At 39.4% G+C, this 24,228-nt stretch overlaps 2 protein-coding genes across 3 annotated transcripts in view; one reads left to right on the forward strand and one right to left on the reverse strand.

Moving 5' to 3' along the window:
• Nucleotides 1-24,228, forward strand: part of PLEKHH2 (pleckstrin homology, MyTH4 and FERM domain containing H2) — a 146,959-nt gene that overhangs the window by 16,401 nt on the left and 106,330 nt on the right. The window contains exon 1 of one of the 2 annotated variants that reach the window (XM_064364040.1): nucleotides 11,416-11,452. The exons of the other annotated variant lie outside the window; for it this stretch is intronic. The gene's annotated coding sequence lies outside the window, so the exon portion shown is untranslated. Of the gene's footprint in view, nucleotides 1-11,415; nucleotides 11,453-24,228 lie in introns of those variants that run through there. 2 annotated transcript variants of the gene reach the window in all.
• On the reverse strand, nucleotides 22,530-23,968 carry C1GALT1C1L (C1GALT1 specific chaperone 1 like). The gene has a single exon (XM_012450606.2). The coding sequence runs from the start codon at nucleotides 23,849-23,851 to the stop codon at nucleotides 22,904-22,906; it is 948 nt and encodes a 315-aa protein (XP_012306029.2). The 5' UTR covers nucleotides 23,852-23,968; the 3' UTR covers nucleotides 22,530-22,903.

Raw genomic sequence — 24,228 nt, forward strand, 5'->3', positions numbered from 1 at the left:
CAGGGAACATTCAGAGAATAAATAAGGGCTCTTAGAAAATCAAAAACATGGTAGAAAAAATGGCAAACTTAAGAGCAAGTTGAAATATAAACTTAAGGAAATTTCCCGGGAAGTAAAGCAAAACGTTAAAGAGATGGAAAACAGGAGAGAAAAGATGAGAAATTTAGAGGTCCAGTTCAGTATGCCCAAGATCGAAGTAATAGGAGCACTGGAGGGGAGAAAATCAATGAAACAACACAAGAAAGTTTCCTAGAATTGAAGCATACAAGATTCCAAGTTGAAAGTGTCTAGCAAGCACCTACCATAACACATAAATATAGTTTCTACCTCAAGGTACATCATAATGAACGTTTAGAATATATAGATCAAAGAAAAGACTCTGCAAGCGTTCAGAGAGAAAAAACAAGTCACATACGAAGCATCAGGAATTGAAACAGCTTCAGACCTTTCAAAAGCACTACTAGAAATTAGAAGATAAGGAAACAATGTCTTCAAAATTCTGAAGGAAAATTATATCAAACCCAGAATTCTGCACTGAGGCCAATTATGAATTTTATTTGAAGGTAGAATAAACATATTTTGAAGACATTCAAGGCCCCATGTAACTTCTCTGAGGACTCTCCAGAAGGAGTGCTTTATTAAAAGGAGGGAGGAAACCAAGAACGAGGAAGGCATGGGATATAGGTAACAGGAGATTCTATATGAGAGAAAGTTGAAGGGTCTTCCCAAGAAGGCAGCTGTGCCAAGGCAGAGAAGGGAGCCAGTTGAGACTGGCACAGGTCAGAGGTTCTGGGAGTGGCTTAAAAAGATGAAATTTGTGGAAAACCAGATGTGAATGAACAGACACTGATGGAATTTGGAGTTGAATTATTGATTCGTTCATGAAAAGCTAATAAAACGACAAGACGTTTAACTCTAGGGAGAAAAAGACAGGAGGGAAAGGGAAAGGAAAAAGTAAACATAGTTCTTTTACATGGCTCTACATGGTTCAGCTCTGAATATCACACATAGCTACAATAATACTAATTCTAAATAATGATTTAACCAAAGGTAAGATATAAACATATTGGGAGAATGGGAGATAGGAAGTCTATCTGTTTGGATGGATGGCAAGGAGACTGGAGAGCTAAATCCTCACTTTCCATTAAGTGAGTGAGTAGGAAATCACTAAACTGAAAACGTCAAAAGAAACAGAAGCATGTTATTTGAAACATGAAGGCAAATATTAAGAGAATTGGCTAAAAGAGTACATTTATTTTTATTAATAGACCTTTTGAAATTAGTTGACAATTTTTGTTATTTATTTTATTTTATTTTTGAGATGAAGTCTCGCTCTGTTGCCCAGGCTGGATTGCAGTGGCTCCATCTTAGCTCATTGCAACCTCCACTTCCCTAGTTCAAGAGATTCTCCTGCCTCAGCCTCCCGAGTAGCTGGGACTACAGGCATGGGCCACCACACCCAGCTAATTTTTTGTATTTTTCATAGAGACAGGTTTCACCATGTTGGCCAGGATGGTCTCAATCTCTTGACCTCATGACCCACCTGCCCTGGCCTCCCTAAGTATTGGGATTACAGGCGTGAGCCACCGTGCCCAGCCTTCTTTATGTTATTTAATAAGGTTTGAGAAAGACAAAAACAAAGTAAATCAAGTTGTGAAGTAAATGGACTTGTTCAGTATTCTCAGGGGAAATCTTAATAGATTGTTTCCATGGAAATCATTATCTAAACAAAATAACAATTTATTGTGAATTTTCAGAATGTATCAGAAAGAATCAAACCTATTTACTGCATATATTTTTATGTTAGATGTACTTGGGATCAGGATTGTTACATCTTGATGAATTGCTCAATTTATAATTATTGATTCTCTTTATTGCTAGTTTTGTCTGGTTTTACTATTTTAAATTAATATTTGGATGCATTTTTCTTTCTCTTTAATTTCAAACTCATAGTGAAATGTTTAAAATATGCTTTTTGGTTTTTTGAAACAAGGTCTGGCTCTACCACCCAGACTGGAGTACAATGGTGTGATCTCAGCTCACTGCAACCTCTGCCTCTCCAGGCTCAAGCCATCCTCCTACCTCAGCCTCTTGAGTAGCTGGGACTACTGGCGTACACCACCATGCCCGGCTAATTTTTGTATTTTTGTTTGGTAGAGATGGGAGGGATTTCACCATGTTAGCAGGCTGGTCTCGAACTCTTGAGCTCAAACAATCTGCCCGCCTTGACCTCTCAAAGTGCTGAGATTACAGGTGTGAGCCACCGCACCGGGCAAAATATGTTCTTTTAAATAGTGTATAGCTAGCTTTCTTTATCCAACTATGAAAATAATATCTTTAAATATATCTGAAATCATAAAAATGCATTCTATTTTCTGTATGTCATGTTGATCAAGTTTTCTTTATCTCTCTGTGTTTCCATTCTTCTTCAATCCTGGTGGTTTTGGAAGCTCTAGATTGAATTTCTTTTTTTTTTTTTTGAGGCAGAGCCTCAGTCTTTGCCCAGGCTGGAGTGCAGTGGTGCACAATCTCGGCTCGCTGCAACGTCTGCCTCCTAGGTATAAGATCGGCATACTTAAAACAATAAACAAAACAAACCACATTTCTTTATGCCAATAGCAACTGACTGCAAAAAAGCATAATAGAGATTAAGGCAGCAATAAAAATAGCAACAATTTATACTAGTGTAGGAATTAACAAAGATGATGACTTTTATAGATTGAATTTCTATTCTTTAAGTGTAACCACTTAAAACTCTTAACTCCTTAACTCTTTTTTTCTTAATGGCCAGCATTGGCCAGCGCAGTGCCTCATGTCTGTAATCCCAGTACTTTGGAAGGCCAAGGGGAGGATTGCTTGAGGCCAAAAGTTCAAGACTGACTTGGGCAACATAGTGAGACCCCCCCCCCCCATCTCTACCAAAAAATTAAAAAATAGGCGGGGCATGGTGACTCACACCTGTAATTTCAGCACTTTGGGAAGCCAAGGCGGGCAGATCACTTGAGGTCAGGAGTTCGAGACCAGCCTGACCAACATGGAGAAACCCAATCTCTACTAAAAATACAAAAGATGGACATATCATAATGATAAAAGGCTCAATTAATCGGCCAGGCATGGTGGCTCACACCTGTAACCCCAGCACTTTGGGAAGCCAAGGTGGGCAGATCACTTGAGGTCAGGAGTTTGAGACCAGCCTGGACTACATGGCGAAACCCTGTCTCTACTAAAAATACAAAAAATTAGCCAGGCATAGTGGCATGCACCTGTAGTCCCAGCTACCTGGGAGGCTGAGGCAGGAGTATTGCTTGAACCTTGGAGATGGAGGTTGCAATGAGCTGAGATTGTGACACTGTACTCCAGCCTGGGTAACAGAGGGAGACTCCATCTCAAAAAATAAAAATAAAGAAATCAAAATTAGCCAGGTGTGGTGGTGCACACCTGTAGTCCCAGCCACTTGGGAGGCCAAGGCAAGAGGATCGCCTGAACTCAGAAGTTCTGGCCTGCAGTGTTATGATATGATGATGCCATTGCACTTCAGCCTGGGGAAAGAAAAGGCCCGCATAAATACTTTATAATGTAATAATAGAACTTGAAGCTGGAATACGGCAAGGAAATGTTGGGGAGTTGATAATTAACAACAAAAAACCTCCATATAGGATAGTGTCGTTGGGGGATTTGGTGAAGGAAAAGTTAGGAAATCAAGAGTATTGGAGAGCAGTGTATCAAAACCAGGAACTGCTGAAATTCTTAGAATGGCTGGGATTGATTTTTCTTTAGATAACACTTTAGAAACTAGGCATTTTCTAGAACAAAAACCAGCACCTTCAATTTAAACTTTCATGAAGCACTTGAAATTTAGAGAATTATGTACCTTTGATGGGCAATGGAAAATGCTAAATATTATGTAAATCCATTAGAAACCATAGAATGGAAAAATGGCAGGCAACCAGAAAGACTTCAGATGTCCCATCTTGTCCTAGAGAACTAGTGGTTTTTCCAACATTACCACAAAATGACCTACTTTGAAAGCCGAAGGTGGTATGGGGATGGGTTGGAAATCACACTTTGGGTAGGGTGATTATTACAACTGAATGAGATTTTTCATCTTGGAGAGTAATTAGGCCCTCAACAATTCCTTGAGCTTTGCAACAGCAGCAGACTTTTAATTTGTAATATTACATGCATTTTCATACAAAGAAAAAAATACACATTCTTTGTTCAGAAAGTGTTTCTTCTTTTTTTTTTTGTTAATCTTTTTTTTTTTATTTTTTTAATTGCATTTTAGGATTTGGGGTACATGTGAAGAACATGCAAGATTGTTGCATAGGTACACACATGGCAGTGTGATTTGCTGCCTTCCTCCCCATCACCTATATCTGGCATTTCTCCCCATGCTATCTCTCCCCAACTCCCCACCCCCGCGCTGTCCCTACCCTATTTCCCCCCGACAGACCCCAGTGTGTGATGCTCCCCTCCCTGTGTCCATGTGTTCTCATTGTTCAACACCTACCTATGAGTGAGAACATGCGGTGTTTGATTTTCTGTTCTTGTGTCAGTTTGCTGAGAATGATGGTTTCCAGGTTCATCCATGTTCCTACAAAGGACACGAACTCATCATTTTTGATGGCTGCATAATATTCCATGGTATATATGTGCCACATTTTCCCTGTCCAGTCTATCATCGATGGGCATTTGGGTTGGTTCCAGGTCTTTGCTATTGTGAACAGTGCTACAATGTACATTCGTGTGCATGTGTCCTTATAGTAGAACGATTTATAATCCTTTGGATATATACCCAGTAATGGGATTGCTGGGTCAAATGGTATTTCTATTTCTAGGTCCTTAAGGAATCTCCACACTGTCTTCCACAATGGTTGAACTAATTTACACTCCCACCAACAGTATAAAAGTATTCCTATTTCTCCACATCCTCTCCAGCATCTCTTGTCTCCAGATTTTTTAATGATCGCCATTCTAACTGGCGTGAGATGGTATCTCAATGTAGTTTTGATTTGCATTTCTCTAATGGCCAGTGATGATGAGCATTTTTCATATGTTTGTTGGCCTCATGTATGTCTTCTTTTGTAAAGTGTCTGTTCATATCCTTTGCCCACTTTTGAATGGGCTTGTTTTTTTCTTGTAAATCTGTTTTAGTTCGTTGTAAATTCTGGGTATCAGCCCTTTGTCAGATGAGTAGACTGCAAAAATTTTTTCCCATTCTGTTGGTTGCCGATTCACTCTAATGACGTTTCTTTTGCTGTGCAGAAGCTGTAGAGTTTGATTAGGTCCCATTTGTCTATTTTGGCTTTTGTTGCCAATGCCTTTGGTGTTTTAGTCATGAAGTCCTTGCCTACACCTATGTCCGGAATGGTTTTGCCTAGATTTTCTTCAAGGGTTTTTATGGTCTTAGGTGTTATGTTTAAGTCTTTAATCCATCTGGAGTTCATTTTAGTGTAAGGTGTCAGGAAGGGGTCCAGTTTCTGCTTTCTGCACATGGCTAGCCAGTTTTTCCAACACCATTTATTAAACAGGGAATCCTTTCCCCATTGCTTGTTTTTGTTAGGTTTGTCAAAGATCAGATGGTTGTAGATGTGTTGTGTTGCCTCCGAGGCCTCTGTTCTTTTCTGTTGGTCTATATCTGTTTTGGTACCAGTACCATGCTGTTTTGATTAATGTAGCCTTGTAGTATAGTTTGATGTCTGGTAGTGTGATGCCTCCCGCTTTGTACTTTTTGCTTAGAATTGACTTGGCTATGTGTGCTCTCTTTTGGTTCCATACGAAGTTTAAGGTGGTTTTTTCCAGTTCTGTGAAGAAGGTCATTGGTAGCTTCATGGGGATAGCGTTGAATCTGTAAATTACTTTGGGCAGTATGACCATTTTCACAATATTGATTATTCCTAACCATAAACATGGAATGTTTCTCCATCTGTTTGTGTCCTCTCTTATTTAGTTGAGCAGTGGTTTGTTGTTCTCCTCGAAGAGGTCCTTTACATTCCTTGTTAGTTGTATTCCTAGGTATTTTATTCTCTTTGTAGCAATTGTGAATGGCAGTTCGTTCTTGATTTGGCTCTCTTTAAGTCTGTTATTGGTGTATAGGAATGCTTGTGATTTTTGCACATTGATTTTGTATCCTGAGACTTTGCTGAAGTTGCTTATCAGTTTCAGGAGATTTTGGGCTGAAACAATGGGGTCTTCTAGATATCTAGATATACAATCATATTGTCTGCAAATAGAGACAATTTGACTTCCTCCTTTCCTGTTTGAATACCCTTTATTTCTTTTTCTTGCCTGATTGCTCTGGCTAGAACTTCCAGTACTATATTGAATAGGAGTGGTGAGAGAGGGCATCCTTGTCTAGTGCCAGATTTCAAAGGGAATGCTTCCAGTTTTTGCCCATTCAGTATGATATTGGCTCTTGGTTTGTCATAAATAGCTTTTATTATTTTGAGATACGTTCCGTCAATACCTAGTTTATTGAGGGTTTTTAGCATAAAGGGTTGTTGAATTTTGTCAAAGGCCTTCTCTGCATCAATTGAGATAATCATGTGGTTTTTGTCTTTGGTTCTGTTTATGTGTTGAATTACGTTTATAGACTTGCGTATGTTGAACCAGCCTTGCATCCTCAGGATGAAACCTACTTGTTTATGGTCGATAAGCTTTTTGATGTGCTGTTGCAATTGGTTTGCCAGTATTTTATTGAAGATTTTTGCATCTATGTTCATCATGGATATTGGCCTGAAGTTTTCTTTTCTTGCTGAGTCTCTGCCGGGTTTTGGTATCAGGATGATGTTGGTCTCATAAAATGATTTGGGAAGGATTCCCTCTTTTTGGATTGTTTGGAATAGTTTTAGAAGGAATGGTACCGGCTCCTCTTTGTATGTCTGGTAGAATTCGGCTGTGAACCCATCTGGACCTGGGCTTTTTTTGGTTGGTAGGCTCTTAATTGCTGCCTCAATTTCAGCCCTTGTTATTGGTCTATTCAGGGTTTCTACTTCTTCCTGGTTTAGGCTTGGGAGGATGCAAGTGTCCAAGAATTTATCCATTTCTTGCAGGTTTCCTAGTTTATGTACATAGAGTTGTTTGTAATAATCTCTGATGATGGTTTGAATTTCTGTGGAATCTGTGGTGATATCCCCTTTATCGTTTTTTATTGCATCTATTTGATTATTCTCTCTTTTCTTTTTTATTAATCTGGCTAGTGGTCTATTTTGTTGATCTTTTCGAAAAACCAGCTCCTGGATTTATTGATTTTTTGAGTCTCTATCTCCTTCAGTTCTGCTCCAATCTTAGTTATTTCTTGTCTTCTGCTAGCTTTTGAGTTTTTTTGATCTTGCTCCTCTAGCTCTTTCAATTTTGATGATAGGGTGTCGATTTTAGATCTCTCCTTGCTTCTCATGTGGGCATTTATTGCTATATATTTTCCTCTAGAGACTGCTTTAAATGTGTCCCAGAGATTCTGGTATGTTGTGTCTTTGTTCTCGTTGGTTTTGAAGAACATCTTTATTTCTGCTTTTGTTTCATTGTTTATCCAGTCAGCATTCAAGAGCCAGTTGTTCAGTTTCATGAAGCTGTGTGGTTCTGAGTTAGTTTCTCAATTCTGAGTTCTAACTTGACTGCACTGTGGTCTCAGAGACTGTTTGTTATGATTTCCACTCTTTTGCATTTGCTGAGGAGTGATTTACTTCCTATTATGTGGTCACTTTTAGAGTAGGTGTGATGTGGTGCTGAGAAGAATGTATATTCTGTGGATTTGGGGTGGAGATTTCTGTCTATTAGGTTTGCCTGGTCCAGGTCTGAGTTCAAGTCCTGGATATCCTTGTTAATTTTCTGTCTTGTTGATCTGTCTAATATTGACAGTGGAGTGTTAAAGTCTCCCACTATTACTGTGTAGGAGTCTAAGTCTCTTTGTAAGTCATTAAGAACTTGGCTTATGTATCTGGGTGCTCCTGTATTGGGTGCGTATATATTTAGGATAGTTAGCTCTTCTTGTTGCCTTGATCCTTTTACCATTATGTAATGTCCTTCTTTGTCTCTTTTGATCTTTGTTGGTTTAAAGTCTATTTTATCAGAGATGAGAATTGCAACTCTTCCTTTTTTTTGCTCTCAGTTTGCTTGGTAAATCTTCTTCCATCCCTTTATTTTGAGCCTTTGTGTATCTTTGCATGTGAGATGGGTTTCCTGGATACAGCACACCGATGGGTTTTGGCTTTTTATCCAATTTGCCAGTCTGCGTCTTTTGATTGGGGTATTTAGCCCATTTACATTTAGGGTTAATATTGTTTTGTGTGAATTTGATCCTGCCATTTTGATACTAGCTGGCTGTTTTGCCCATTAGTTGATGCAGTTTCTTCATTGTGTTGATGCTCTTTACCATTTGGTATGTTTTTGGAGTGGCTGGTACTGGTCGTTCCTTTCTACGTGTAGTGACTCTTTCAGGAGCTCTTGTAAAGCAGGCCTGGTGGTGATGAAATCTCTGAGTACTTGCTTGTTCACAAAGGATTTTATTTTTCCTTCACTTATGAAGCTTAGTTTGGCTAGATATGAAATTCTGGGTTGAAAGTTCTTTTCTTTAAGGATGTTGAATATTGGCCCCCACTCTCTTCTGGCTTGTAGGGTTTCTGCTGAGAAATCTGCTGTGAGTCTGATGGGCTTCCCTTTGTGGGTAACCCGATCTTTCTCTCTGGCTGCCCTTAGCATTTTCTCCTTCATTTCAACTCTGGTGAATCTGACGATTATGTGCCTTGGGGTTGCTCTTCTTGAGGAATATCTTTGTGGTGTTCTCTGTATTTCCTGGACTTGAATATTGGCCTGCCTTGCTAGGTTGGGGAAGTTTTCCTGGATAATATTCTGAAGAGTATTTTCCAGCTTGGATTCATTCTCTTCGTCACATTCAGGTACACCTATCAAATGTAGATTAGGTCTTTTCACATAGTCCCATATTTCTTGGAGACTTTGTTCATTCCTTTTTACCCTGTTTTCTCTAATCTTGCCTTCTCATTTTATTTCATTGAGTTGATCTTCGACCTCTGATATCCTTTCTTCTCCTTGGTCAATTCAGCTGTTGAAACATATGTATGCTTTGCGAAGTTCTTGTGTTGTGTTTTTCAGCTCCATCAATTCACTTATATTCCTCTCTAAGTTGTTTATTCTCATTAGCATTTCGTCAAATCTTTTTTCAAGGTTCTTAGTTTCTTTGCATTGGGTTAGAACATGTTCTTTTAGCTCACAGAAGTTTCTTATTACCCACCTTCTGAAGCCTGATTCTGTCAATTCATCACACTCATTCTCCATCCAGCCTTGTTCCCTTGATGGTGAGGAGTTGTAATCCCTTGTAGGAGGAGAGGTGTTCTGGTTTCTGGCATTTTAATCCTTTTTGCACTGGTTTCTTCCCATCTTTGTGGATTCATCCACCTGTCATCTTTGTAGTTGTTGACTTTCAGATTGGGTCTCTGAGTGGATGTCCCGTTTGTTGATGATGAGGTTATTTCTTTCTGTTTCTTAGTTTTCCTTCTAACAGTCTGGCCCCTCTGCTGTAGGACTGCTGAGGTCCACTCCAGGCCCTGCTTGCCTGGGGATCACCTGCAGTGGCTGCAGAACAGTAAGGGTTGCTTCCAGTTTCTTCTTCTGCTATCTTTGTCCCAGAAGGATACCCGCCAGATTTCAGTCTGAGCTCTCCTTTATGAGGTGACTCTTTGGATATACGGGGGTCAGGGAGCTGCTTGAGGAGACAGTCTGTCCTTTATAGGAGCTCAAGTGTTGAGCTGTGAGCTCCATTGTTCATTCAGAGCTGCTGGGCAGGTACGTTTAAGTCTGCTGCAGCAGAACTCATAACCCCCCCTTTTTTTTCCCAGGTGCTCTGTCCTGGGGAGTTAGGGCTTTACTTATGAGTTTCTGTTGTGCTGCTGCCTTTTTTCAAGGCTGCCTTGCCCAGCGAGGAGGCAGCCTAGTCACTGTCTGCCTGCAGAGGCTTTGCCGAGCTGCTGTGGGCTCTGCCCAGCTGCCGTGTGAACTTCCCTGCAGTCCTGTTTATAGGGGTGTAGTTAGAACTGCCTTGGCAATGGCAGCCCACCTCTATAATAGCGGACTCTCTCTGTAATGGCAGGCTGCCTTGGCAATGGCGGGCTGCCTCAGCAATGGCAAACTACCTCTATAGTGGTGGACTGCCTTGGTAATGGCGGGTTCAGCTGTGCTTGCTGTGAAACTCTCAATCCAGAGCATTTCTGATTGCTGTTTTTTTGTGGGGATGGGACCAGCCGAGCCTGATCACTGGCTCGCTGCCTCAGAGCCCTAGTTGAATGGTTGACTTTCTCCCAGGTGTTCCAGTCACCTGTTGAAAAGGTGCTGGGATCTGTGTGATTTCCTATGCAGCAACCCACTGCGCCGGCTGAAATAGCTGTGCTGAGATTCGTGGAGCTTTTTTGCCTGGGAATCTCCTGGCCTGGCTCCCTGTTTCAGTCCCCTTTTTAATCAGATGAATGGGCGACTTTGTCTCCCAGGAGCTCCAATCACCAGCTAAATCGGCGACCGGACCCATGTATTTTGTATGGAGAACCGCCGCGCCGGGGCGCCGGCAAAACAGCTGCGCCAGCCAAAACAGCCACGCTGGCGACCCATGGGGCTCCTCCGCCTGGGAATCTCGTGGTCTGTGGGTAGTACAGATTCGTCTGGAAATGTGGCATCCACTCACCCTCTGCGCTTTCGGTGGGAGCTGCAGTCCAGAGCTGCTCCTAATCGGCCACCTTGGATCCCTCTCCAGAAAGTCTTTCTTCTAAGGTTAACTTATCATTGTGCCATTAATACTTCATTGTCTATTTAATCTGGAATATATCTTAGTGATTTTTTTTTTCTTTTGAGATAGAGCCTGGCTGTATTGCCCAGGCTGGAGTTTAGTGGCATAATCTCGGCTCAATGCAATCTCCACCTCCTGGGTTCAAGTGATTCTCATATCTCAGCCTCCTGAGTAGCTGGGACTATAGGCGTGGGCCACCATGTTGACTAATTTTTCTATTTTTGGTAGAGATGGGGTTTTTCCATGTTGGCCAGGCTGGTCTTGAACTCCTGACCTCAAGTGATCTGCCTGCCTCAGCTTCCCAAAGTGCTGTGATTACAGGCATGAGCCACCATGCCCAGCCTATCTTAATGATTTAAATGGACATTTTTTTGCCTTAAAACAAAGCAAATCTGTGTAATACATTTATTCTTGGTATATGTTTATACAGTTTGTGGAATGGAAAGTTAGGAAAAGCTCTGTAATTTTTATGAGTATACTTCTTGAAGCTAAGACACTGAATTTCTCCATTTCACATCCAAGGACTGAGATCTAAGAGAAGATATTCCTAGAAGCTGCATGTCAAAATGAGAGTGGCTTCCAGTGGAGTGATGACCAGATCGATGATCAGTGGTACTGCAGGAATAGTCAGAGGATTATCTTTACAGATCTGCACATAACAGGGTAAACTTGGGTTTTAGTTATCTATTGCTGCATTAAAAAAACTACCTCAAAACTTAGCAGCTTTATTGATTTAGCCATTCCACGGTGTATACATATTTCAAAGCATCATGTTTTACACGATACATATATATATATATACAATTTTTGTCTATTAAAGAAAACCTCAGTGGGCTGGGTGTGGTGGCTCACGCCTATAATCCCAGCACTTTGGGAGGCTGAGGTGGGTGGATCACCTGAGGTCAGGAGTTTGAGACCAGCCTGGCCAACACGGAGAAACCTTGTTTCTACTAAAAATACAAAAAATTAGCCTGTTGTGATAGCAGGTGCCTGAAATCCCAGCTACTTGGGAAGCTGAGGCAGGAGAATCGCGTGAACCTGGGAGGTGGAGGTTGCAGTGAGGCGAGATCACGCCATTGCACTCCAGCCTGGGCAACAAGAGCAAAACTCTGTCTCAAAAAGCAAAACAAAACAAAAAACCTTAGTGGCTTTCAATTAACAATCATTTTATTTGTTCATGATTCTGTTGGTGGTTCTTTTACTCTGTTTGGCATTGAATGGGATCACTCATGTGACTGAATTCAGTTGGCAAGTCAGCTGGAGGGTGGCCTCACTGTGGGTGCCGGGACAGCTGGGTCTGGATGTCCAAGATGATTTCACTTGGATGTCTAGGACTCCCAGCCTCCCGCCTCAGCCTTCCAAGTAGTTGGGATTACAGGTGCTTCCAAGTAGTTGGGATTACAGGTGCTGCCAAGTAGTTGGGATTACAGGTGCATGTCACCACACCTTGATTTCACTTGCATATCTGATGCTTCAGTTGTGAGTGGTGAAACAACTGGAAACTATCCTAGCCACCCTGCTAAAGCCCTCCCAAGGTAGCCAGATCTTTCCCATGGTGATTCAGGACTCCAAGAAAGAGCAAGTGAAAGCTGCAAACCTCTTCAGGCCCAGTCTCAAAAGACATGAAACATTCTAACAACCAAAGCCCATCACAGGGTAGCCCAGTGTCAAGGGAAGAGGAAATATCCTCTACCTCTTTATGGAGGACATCACCTGGAAAAAGAGCACATGGTATAAGAGTTACTGGATCACCTTCTTCTTGTCTAGCATAGACTTGTCTGTTGAGAAATTGAGTTGTTTTCATCTTTAAGTTTCACATGTAGTGCACCATGCAGGTCTGTCTGTACTTCAAGAAGGTGGACCTACTTCTATAGAAGATGATCTTTAAATGTATTTCCAGTATCTGCAGCATTAATAGATACTGGGTAGACTGGTGTAGGGTAGGGCAGATAATAATTTATATTACCTGTGTGTCTTAAAATTTTAAGGGTAAACACTAAGTTTTCCCTTCCTTCTTCCATGTCTACAACTGTGCCTACACTTAAAATTATAACACACACATATATAATATAAATTGTCCTTACAAAACCTAAAGTAATACAATATCATTTTCTGTCTTCTGAACAGACAGTGATCTTCACATTATTCAACTACCCATTGAATATTTCTTCATCTTCCTTTGTTTTATTATCTTGAGCTTTCATTTCATCTTTTAATATAAAACATATAGACCTCAGGCAATTATTCTGCATTGTACAGGGAGTGTACTTTTATCTTTCAGCGTAATTGTGTTCTATTTACTCACTTTTTTTCTTCTGCTCCTTCCCATTACTTTGAAGTCTCTGCATGTCTCTTAAATCTGGTAATTTATATTTTTCATGCTTATATGTATTAAATGCTACATGAATTCTTTGTACTATTTTTCATGTTATGAGCTCTCTCTTTTACTGGATTCAGAATAGAGTTTACTTCATCTGCATTAGTTATCTATTGCTGTATTAACAAATAAGTCCAAAATTTCGTGGCTTAAAACAACTATAAATATTTATTATCTTGCACAGTTTCTATGGATTAGAAATTTGGGAGCAACTTAGCTTATATCTCCAATGAGGTTGCAGTCAAAATGTTGGCCTGGGATGTAGTAATCTGAAGGCTTGATTGGAGCTAGAGGATTTGCTTTCAATGGTTCACCAAGATTGTTGTTGGCAAATTGGTATTGGTTGTTGGTAGGAAGGCTCAGTCCCGAAGCGTATGGATGTCTCCACAGGACTGCTTGAGGGTTCTCACAACATGGTGGCTGGCTTCACCCAGAGCAAGTCACCCAAGAGAATGCAAGGTGGAAGATGCAGTGTGTTTTATAACCTACCCTCAAAAGTCATACTTCATCATTTCCACAATATCTTGTTGGTTGCAAAGGTCAGCCCTATGTTGTGAAGGAAGCAACTACACATGGGTGTGACTCCCAGAAGCTGAGGATCATTGAGAGCCATTTAGAGGCTGGCTACTGAACCATCTATTGAGTTTTTTCTCTTTCAGTGAATTGAAAAGAGAAAGCTGTATATTTCCGAGTTTATTTCTACATTTTTAAGACTTTTTCTTTCTTTCTTTTGAGACAGAGTCTCACTCTGTTGCCTAGGCCTGAGTGCAGTGACTTGATTTCATCTCACTGCAGCATTGACCTCCTGGGCTGAAGCGATCCTCCCACCTCAGTCTCCTGAGTAGCTGGGACTACACATGCATGTCACCATGCCTGGCTAATTTTTGTAGAAGTGAGATTTTTACCATGTTGCCCAGGCTGGTCTCAAACTCCTAGGCTCAAGCCATACACCTGCCACAGCCTTCCAAAGTGTTGGGATTATAGGCGTGAGCCACCACACCTGGCCAAGACTTTACACTGGTTTATTTTCCTACCTGCTTGTTCTTGTTTAACACCTTCCTGCTGTTTTTCTTTGTTTTTCAATTCTTGTTCTTTAAAAAATAGATGTTATTCTCATATCATTTCTTTGACAATCCTAAACATAAGAAATCTGAAGTCTTTCACATGGTGTTACCATTTTTATCTTACCGGATTAAATTGGTCTTCTGATCATTGATACTGTTAGCTGTCTTTCTTAGTTTTCTTTGCATGTTTTCGAATTTTGGGTTGTGAGGTACTTTTTTCTTTTTTTTGAGACAGAGTCTCATTCTGTCGCCCAGGCTGGAGTGCAGTGGTGTGATCTGGGCTCACTGCAACCTCTGCCTCTCAGGTTCAATCAATTTTCCTGCTTCAGCTTCCCAAGTAGCTGGGACTACAGGCATGTGCCACCACGCCTGGCTTAATTTTTGTATTTTTAGTAGAGATGGGGTTTCACTGTGTTGGCCAGGCTAGTTTCAAACTCCTGGCCTCAAGTGATCCACCTGGCTCAGCTTCCCAAAGTGCTGGCATTACAGTTGTGAATCACTGTGCCTGGCCTGCAAGGTACTTTTTAAAAAATTTTTTTGGTCAAGCTAATTGAGTACATATGTAAAAGTCACCCTTTTGGCTGTTTGGTTCAAAGAGTTTTAGCAAATATATATGATTCTGTAACCACCACCACAATCAACATAAACGCTATTTCCGTCACCTCAGAAATTTCCCTCCTGCACCTTTATAGTCTGTCTTCTCAAACACTGAGCCCTGGCAGTCACTGATATAGTTTCTGGACCTTTAGTTTGGCCTATTTTAGAGCATCATATAGTATGACATAAGGTGAATAACTTTTAGTAAATGGCGTCTATCATTTACATGCTTTTGAGTTCACCAGTGTTGTCTGTATCTATAGTTTGTTCCTTTTTATTGTGGAGTAGTAGTCCATTGCACAGGTGTACCACGATGTGTTTATCCATTCACTAGTTGGTCATTTGGGTTGGTTCCAGTTTTGGAAACAACTTCCAGTTGTGAATACAGCTGCTATAAACATTCACATACAGGTGTTTGTATTTGTCTTTATTTCTCTTAAGTAAAAACCTAGGAATAGGGTTCTAGGTCTATGGTAAGCATATATTTAACTTAAGAAACTGCCAAACTGTTTCTAAGGAGACTGTACCATTCCTACTAGCAATGCTTGAGTGTTCTACTTGCTCTGCAGTTTTACCGCCATTTGGCATATTTGGTCTTTGAAATTTAGCCATTAATAGGCGTGTAGCTGTGTTTCATTTTAGTTCTAATTTGCATTTCTCCAATGACTTATGATGGGAGGCTGAGGCAGGCGGATCACCTGAGGTGAGGAGTTTGAGACCAGCCTGGACAACAATGTGAAACCCTGTCTATACTAAAGATACAAAAATTAGCTGAGCATGGTGGCATGTGCCTGTAATTCCAGCTACTTGGGAGGCTGAGGCAGGAGAATCTTTGAACCTGGGAGGCAGAGGCTGCAGTGAGCCAAGATTGTGCCACTGCCCTCCAGCCTGGGCAACAGAGCGAGACTCTGTTTCAAAAAAAAGAGCTCAGTAAATACTGATGATTTACTGATCAGTTCCCTTATTATTAGACTTAGAGACTACTTATAGTTTTCCATTAGTTTAAACAACAGTGCAAATGAACTGCTTGTGTATAAAACATTTTTAAATAATTGTAATTCTTTCTTCTGGAAAGGTTCCCCGAAGTAAAATGAATGGGTCAAAGTAGAGCTACAGGATCAAAACTTTTTGATTAAAGCCTACCACAGTGGTGCCTGTCTGTAGTCTCAGCTACTGGAAAGGCTAAGGTGGGATGATCCCTTGAGCCCAGGAGTTCGAGACCAGCTTAGGCAACACAGTGAGTCCCTGTCCCCCAGACAGCAACAGCAACAAAAAACAACTCTTCAATTCGTGTTGCTGCAGTTGTTACCCAAAGAGTCAATTACTTTTGACTCTGGCCAATTCCGTTGATACCCATCCTTGATATTATGCACAAAGGCGGAGGAAAGGAGAAGGTCGTGACTACTCTCTAACTTTAGAGAACTCTGGATGATCAAGGAGTAGTGAGTGGCCAGCTGGTTGGGCTAAGCACCAGTGCAGCAGAAACCTCCAGGAAAAGTCTGTTACTTGAATTTTCAAGGGCTTCTTAGTACTCTTTGGTTGACTAAGGCCCCTACTTGGGCAAAGTTGAAGTTCATGGAGTTCCAGCAATCTGTTAACTTCCTTGAGAAGCTAAACAGTGGTTCAAATACCCAGACTCGTAATCATCATACAAGCAGAGGCTATGAAAAGACAGTATATAAAAAATACTAGCAGCCAATAAATATGGAAATAGGTATTCAGCCTCACTCATACTTAAATAAATGCAAAGCAAAACAATGGGGGAATGACTGCCAATGGGTACAGTGTTTTTTAGGGGGAGGGTTGCAGAAATGTTCTGGAATTAGCAGTGATGGTTGCAGAACTCTGTTAATATACTAAAAACCACTGAATTGCACCATTTTAAAAGGTGAATTTTATGGCATGTGTATTATATCTCAACTTTAAATAGTGGGAAAAAATAAATTAACCAAAAGACATTGACAAAATGATATAGGACATCAAGGAATAGCATGAATTATAATTAGAAAAAATCAGAAATGAGGTGATAGAACCCAACAAAGAATTAGAAGTAGAAAAATATATTTTGTAAACCAAGACTCAAGCAGAAGGAACACAAGAATTGATAAACTCAACACATCATGCTTTAATAAGAAATGAAGGTGAAAAAGAAAAAAAATTTTTTTTTTTTTTTTTGAGACAGAGTCTTACTCTGTCACCCAGGCTAGAATGCAGTGATTCAATCTTGGCTCACTGCAACCTCCGCCTCCTGGGTTTGAGTGACTCTTGTGTCTCTGCCTCCCAGAAACTTTTAAACATCAAAATGAGAAAAGATAAAAAGGATTTGAAACAATGACTAGTATTGAAGATAAGCAAAGAAGATACAATATACAGATAAACCCCTGAAGAAAAAAAAATCAAGAGAATGAAACAAATGCAAACAGTATAATTTAAGAAAAGTTTACAGAAATTTAAAAAAGCAAAATGCTGCATATTGAAATAGTGCATCATGTGGCTGAAAACATTAACCTAGAATGACCTACTTCATGGCATAGTTTTCATCAAAATACTGGATGTTAAAGAAAAAGAAAACATTCTTTAGGTATTTAGGCAAAGACAAAAACATGACCTTTATATCATTAGGACAATAAAATTATGTTGTTACATTCATAGTACTGCTTTATGCCAGGAGAATATGGAATGCCATGTTTCAGATATCAAGGAAAGCACATATGATCCAAGGATTTTGTGTTAGGCAGAACTGGCTTTCAAGTATAAAGGGCATAGCAAGCAGCTATTAGCAATAAAAGAACTCAGAAAATATTGTTCCCAGGAGTTCTCCCTAAGAAATTTAGAGAATGAGGTTCAGACAACTAGAGTAACTAGGGAGATTGTAGTATGTGATGGCTGTGTGATCTGACAATGAAGATAGAGTAAGCCAATAAAAATTCAAAAAACTAGGTTGCATATTTTAAAGTATATTTCTGAATGAACTCTATTTTGTTCTATTAATCTGTCTGTTTTTACACAAATATCATTCTCTTGATTACTATTGCAATTTTGCAAGTCTTGATGTCAGGTATTGTAAATATTCTAATTTTTTTTAAGTTGTTTAGGCTATTCTAGGTCCTGTGCATTTCCATACAAATTTCAAATTCTTTTTCTTAATTTGTGCAGAAAAGCCTGCTAGGATTTTGATTAGGACTGGGTGGAATCTATAGGTCAATTGGGAGAGAACTGATAATAATATCAAGTAGTCTTCTGACTCATAATTTAGCTCTCCATTTATTTAGCTCTTCTTTAATTTTCCTTATCAATATATTATGGTCTTCCACATACAAATATTGTTCTCATTTTGTTAGATTCATATCTAAGTATTCTGTGGCTTTGATGCTTTTATAAATGCTACTGTTTTTAAAATTCTAATTTCAATTGTTTATTGCTCTTATATAGAAATACAACAGATTTTTATAGATTGACTTTGTATCCTATGACCTTAATAAACTCATTTCTTAGTTCTTTTGTGGATTACTTGTGACTTTATGTGTAGATAGTCATGTTGTCCATGAATAAATATTGCTTTATTTCTTCCTTTCCAGTATATATGCTTTTTATGTTTCTTTCTTGGCTATTACATTGGCTAGGACCTGCAGTAAAACCTTGAGCAGAAGTGGTAAGACAACATTATTGTGGGGGAAAGCATTCAGTCTTTCCCATTAAGGATGATGTTAGTTATAGGTTTTTTTGTAGATACCTTTATTAGGTTTCAGAAGTTCCTTATATTCTTAGTCTGTTAAGAGATTTTTATTGGGAATGGATGTTGAATTTTGTCAGATGATTTTTCTTCATCTGTTTTAATGATATTTCTTTTCTAGCCTCTTGACATGGTGAACTACATTGGTTTATTTTTCAAATGCTAAAATGACCTTGCAATCCTAGGATAAACTCTACTTAGTCATGACCTATTACCTTTTTTTTTTTTTTTGAGATGGAATCACCTGGCTGGAGTGCAGTGGCACAATCTCAGCTCACTGCAACCTTCATCTCCCAGGTTCAAGAGATTCTCTTGCCTCAGCCTCCTGAGTAGCTGGGACTACAGGCACGTGCCACCACGCCTGGCTAATTGTTTGTATTTTAGTAGAGACGGGGTTTCACCATGACCAGGACAGTCTCAATCTCCTGACCTCATGATCCACCCGTCTCCGCCTCCCAAAGTGCTGGGATTACAGGCATGAGCCACCGTGCCTGGCCCGAATATTATCTTTATTGTGTGTATTTGGATTGGATTTGCTGATATTTTGTATTTTTTTGCATCTGTATTCACAAGGATATTGGTCTAATATTTTTCTGGTTTTGGCAATACTGGCTTTATAAAATGTGTTAGGAAGCATTCCCTTCTTTTATGTTCTGGAAGAATTTTTATTGAATTTCTATTCATTCTTCCATATATTTTTTGGTAGAATTCACAAGTGAAACCATCTAGTCCTGGAGTTTTCTTTGTGGGAAGGTTTTTAACTACAACTGTGATATATTTCATAGACATTGGGCTATTAAGCTAACTTATTTCTTAAATGAGCTTTGCTATTTTGTCCAATTTATGGGCATGAAGTAGTTAATAATATTGTTCTCTCATTAGCATCTGTGGGGTCTGTAGTGATGTCTCCCTTCACATTACTGATATTGATAATTTGTATATTTTTTTTCTTTTTCACTTTATTAGTCTGGTTAGAGAGTTATCAATTGTATTGATATTTTTAAAGAAGCAGCTTTTGGTTTTATTGATTTTTCTCTATTTTTATGTTTTAAATTTTATTAATTTCTCCTCTAATCTTTATTATTAGCTTTTAAATTTCTGTTGGCTTTAGGTTTAATTTGCTTTTCTTAATGAGTTTAATTCATTCAGACTCTTGTATTCCAGCTTATGCCCTCACTTCTCCACAGTGCAGCTGGACTCACAAAAGTCACTAATGACCTCCTAATTACCAGTGTAATCATCCCCAGTTGTCACCTAGTTAGAGGCCACTTCAGCATTTGAATCCTTTTTCTATATACATTCATTTATAGTCTCTAATTTCACAGGTTATTTGAAAATCTTCCTCCTGATTTTCTACTTATTTCCTCTAAGGACACAGAATTACCTTTGATTGACAACTGGCTACTATTTCTAACGCAAGATTCTAACACTTTTTTTTCTTCCTGCCATTATTCACTTACTTTTTTCAGTTCCATAAAACTCCTTCTCACTCCTGATCATGTGTAATACAAACTACTTTATCTGTAATCCTGTCACCTAGATATAGACATCTCCTTGTCCTTGGTATACTGTAATTCCATAAAAACAAACACACATAAGTTTTTTTTAACAAAAATTTGATTGCAACATTCATTACTGCTTTGCAGCCCCTTTTTCCTCAATACATCATTTATGTATAATATTCTATATATAATTTACACTTATTTTTAAATATGCCATGTACATCTTTTCATATATATTTAAAACTTTTTATTAGAGAGGTTTTCAAATGTACAGAAGTAAGCAGAATGTTATAATGGACCCTCATGTACATATCACCCAGCTTTCATGGTTGTCAACTGAGGGCCAATCCTGTTCCATCTGCACCCTGACCTACTTCTTTCCTCCTATGTTACATTGAAACAAGTCCCAAATATATCATTTCATCCATCCATGTACATTTGTAATGACTGTATGGCATCTAATTGTATAGATGTACCATTATTTATATATTTAGATAATTCTCTGTTTTTGGACATTTGTGACTTATTTTTATCATTCAAATTATAACAATACTTGATCATTCAAATTATAACATTTATAAATCATTCAAATTATAAATCATTCAAATTATAACAATTATAACAAATTATAATAATACAACTGCTACATAATATTTTTAAATTAATGAGATACCACCAGCTTTTCACATTGCTTAAATATATTTTCTTATTTTTATCCCTACAACATCCTGTAAGGTAGTTAGAACAGGTTATATTATCCACATTTTATACACAAGAATTTTAGAGTCCGGTGGCAAACTATTGGCAAATAGAGTTTCCTAACTTAAAATTATTTGTTTGAGACCAGCCTGGCCAACACAGTGAAACCCCATCTCTACTAAAAATACAAAAATTATTGGGTGTGGTGGTGGGTGCCTGTAATCCTCGCTACTCCAGAGGCTGAGGCAAGAGAATCGCTTGAACCCAGGAGGCGGAGGTTGCAGTGAGCCAAGATCATGCCACTGCACTCGAGCCTGGACAAAAGAGCTAGACTTCATCTCCCTCCAAAAAAATAATTCATAAAAATAACACATATATGTGGAAGAAATACCTGCTTTTAAAATTTCTATGTAAATATTTATTGAACACCTATTAAGCATTAGATACTATGTTGGATGCTTTTCTGTTTAATCTTCACATAACTGCTGTGAAATAAGTGTTACATAATTTTATGAGTAAGGAATGGAGATGCAGATAAGTTAAATAATGTACCCATCATCACATACCTAGTAAGTCTTGGAATCTGGGTTCTAATTTAGGTCTTGCCTTTAAGTTCAGCATTCTTTCCAATTTTCCCTGTATTAATATTTCAAGGATTACCTCCTTTTCATTAAAAAAGCAAGTAACTTTTGAGCCTGATTCTGCCTTCCAACAACTTACAATGTAGTTGTGAAGGTAGTACGAGATAGGAAGTCAGTGCCATAGGAGCAGAAAAGAAATTATTTGGTAGTGGTAAAAATAATGATACCATCCTTCATATATGCATGGTACTTTAGGCATGTCAGAGAACTTTGTCATTTCATCAATAATTTATGATACATTGAATACCTACTCTGTAGAAAGACATGTGTTAGTTATTAAACAGTGAAGCAAGCTGACTTTTGTCCTTCCTGTTATCACCAGAAACTAAACATTTGAAAAGGAGAAATCAGACAGATATTTGCATAGTCCTCTTATGAAAACTATTTTTTCACTAGCAAAATTTTGTTCATTCTTCTGTTTCTACTGGCAATCCTGACAATATTCAAAATCCAGGCTAAGTAAGGCTCCAGAAAAGCCAAATTTTCCTGAAAATAGAATATAGTTACATTGTAGAAGTGACAATTGTCAGCATATTGCCAGTAGTGGAAGAATGTGGTATTGGCGGTTTTTGGTTTAGGGAATATTCTGGAGACATTAAAAGACATAATGATTGTCCCGTTGCTTCTATATAGTGCCATAGTCTAAACAAGTAATTCAGCGAAATACTTGCTCATTAAACATGAAATCTTTCACAGAAATTAGATATGAGGTACTGAGAATGCACTTGCAGAATATTATTTACATATCCCAATATTTGAAACGTCTTCCAGAATCTAGATCCCTGCAATAAACTGCCTTTTAAAATGCTGCCATGGGGCTGCGCGCAGTGGCTCATGCCTGTAATCTCAGCACTTTGGGAGGCTGAGGCGGGCGGATCAGCTGAGGTCAGAAGTTCAAGACCAGTCTGACCAATATGGTGAAACCCCATCTCTACTAAAAATACAAAATTTAGCCAGGTGTGATAGGGTGTGCCTGTAGTCCCAGCTACTCAGGAGGGGTGAGACAGGAGAATCGCTTGAACCCGGAAGGCAGAGGTTGCAGTGAGCTGAGATCATGCCACTGCACTCCAGCCTGGTTGACAAAGCAAGACTCCATCTCAAAAAAAAAAAGAAAGAAAAAATGCTGTCATGCTGACAGGACAGGCAGTCAAATATGTGAACATAGATGGTGACAACAAATGTTCTATGCCTTTATTATCCAGTAGAAATATGTGAGCTACATGTGTAACTTAAAATATTCTAATAGATAACTTTCATAAAATAAAAAAGCAGGTGAAATTAATTTTAATAGTATATTTTATTTAATGCAAAATATCCAAAACTTTATTTCAATGTGGAGTCAATATAAAATATTACTGAGATATTTTACATCTGCATCTTGTTTTCTAATAGTATATGTATTATTGAATGAGTGTGCATTTTACACTTACACTATATCTGAATGTGGACTACCCACATTTCAAGTGCTCTTGGACAGCACAGGTCTATTATTCCCCAGCCCTCAGTCATTTTCTGAACCAACTGGAGGCAAGAAAACCAGTGTGTCATTGAAATAGTGTCCAAATGCCCTGAGCCGGTACAGGCCATACATCATTACTTCCATCTTTTGGGGGGTCAGTCCATTAAAAGTAATAGCCATATCTGACAAGCAGCCTGCTACTACTTGCTGAGGGTTATTAGACAATGCCTCTTCAATAAGCTGTGCAATTGGTTTTGTATTAAATACATCTCTTCCTTCATAATCCTCTGCATTTTCTGCATGAACTCCTGCATATTTCAGGCATATTGCCAGCTGCTTATCTTCAGATAACCTCCAAATCACACTTTGATCTGCACAGTTCTCAGAGTTATGGAGAAGTCTGTTAAGTCTTTTCATCGACTCTCTACTTAAGACAATTCCTCCTTCCACAGTCACGTATTCGAGGTCTCCAGATATAACAGTGTGGCCCAGATAGAAGGGCTGGGATGCATCCCTTGTAAACAAAAGGTACTTTAAATTTTCAATGACGGCAAATGTAGTGGGAAGTGCAAGAAAGAACCAGTTGTAGTTGTTGCCATACTTTTCAAAGACGTGTTTGTAAGTGGTCCTCATCTGTACCCACTTGTCATTGCTTTCTATATTGAACAGCTTATCATTTTTGGTATCATAGAGCTCTGTTTTGTCACAGTGTTTGGTCCAGGTCTCTTTCAGTACAACCCAGTAACTCTCATCTTCGGATTCTCCAAAGATGATACAGAAAACACGGATACCTTTACTGAGCTCCATAGGTGTCATTTCTGAAGTGTTTAAGAAATCGTTCCTGTTAGGTGGACGAAGGTGATGGTGCTCGTGGTCTGGAGTTTGACCTCCGTGTCGAATGTGAATTTGGCCAAACATAGTTATCAAAACCCAGGAAATGCTCCCAAGCAACATACCCTTAAAAAATGATGTCCCACTAGCGGAAACCATTTTCCAGGCGTTGAGAGTGCGCCCGGGTAAAAGGCCGCCTGGGATCGGGTCCTGGGGTCCCGCGCCTTCCGGAGCTAGAGCTGGAGCTGGCGGCCGCGCTCCCGCTTGGGCCACTCTAGCTGCGGGAGGTCGCTTCTCGGTGGTGGTGGCGGCGTAGAGAAGGGGGCGGGACAGGAGCCGGACGCGTCGGCTACCGCGGGTGGGTTCCGGGCTGCTGCGAGTGAGAGGTATACCATGAGTTCTGCGTGCGCCTGGCCTCCCAACAAACAAAACGTTGAAAATGAGCAGAGATCGAGTCACAGATGGCTCTAAAGTGGGCCAGACATCGGCACTGAGCCAAAAAAAATAAAATTGAGTTTTACTTCACGATTTGTATT

The sequence above is a fragment of the Aotus nancymaae genome, unplaced genomic scaffold, assembly GCF_030222135.1.
Source record: "Aotus nancymaae isolate 86718 unplaced genomic scaffold, 86718_ANA_hifiasm-v0.15.2.pri h1tg000057l, whole genome shotgun sequence".
Taxonomy (NCBI): Eukaryota; Metazoa; Chordata; class Mammalia; order Primates; family Aotidae; genus Aotus; species Aotus nancymaae.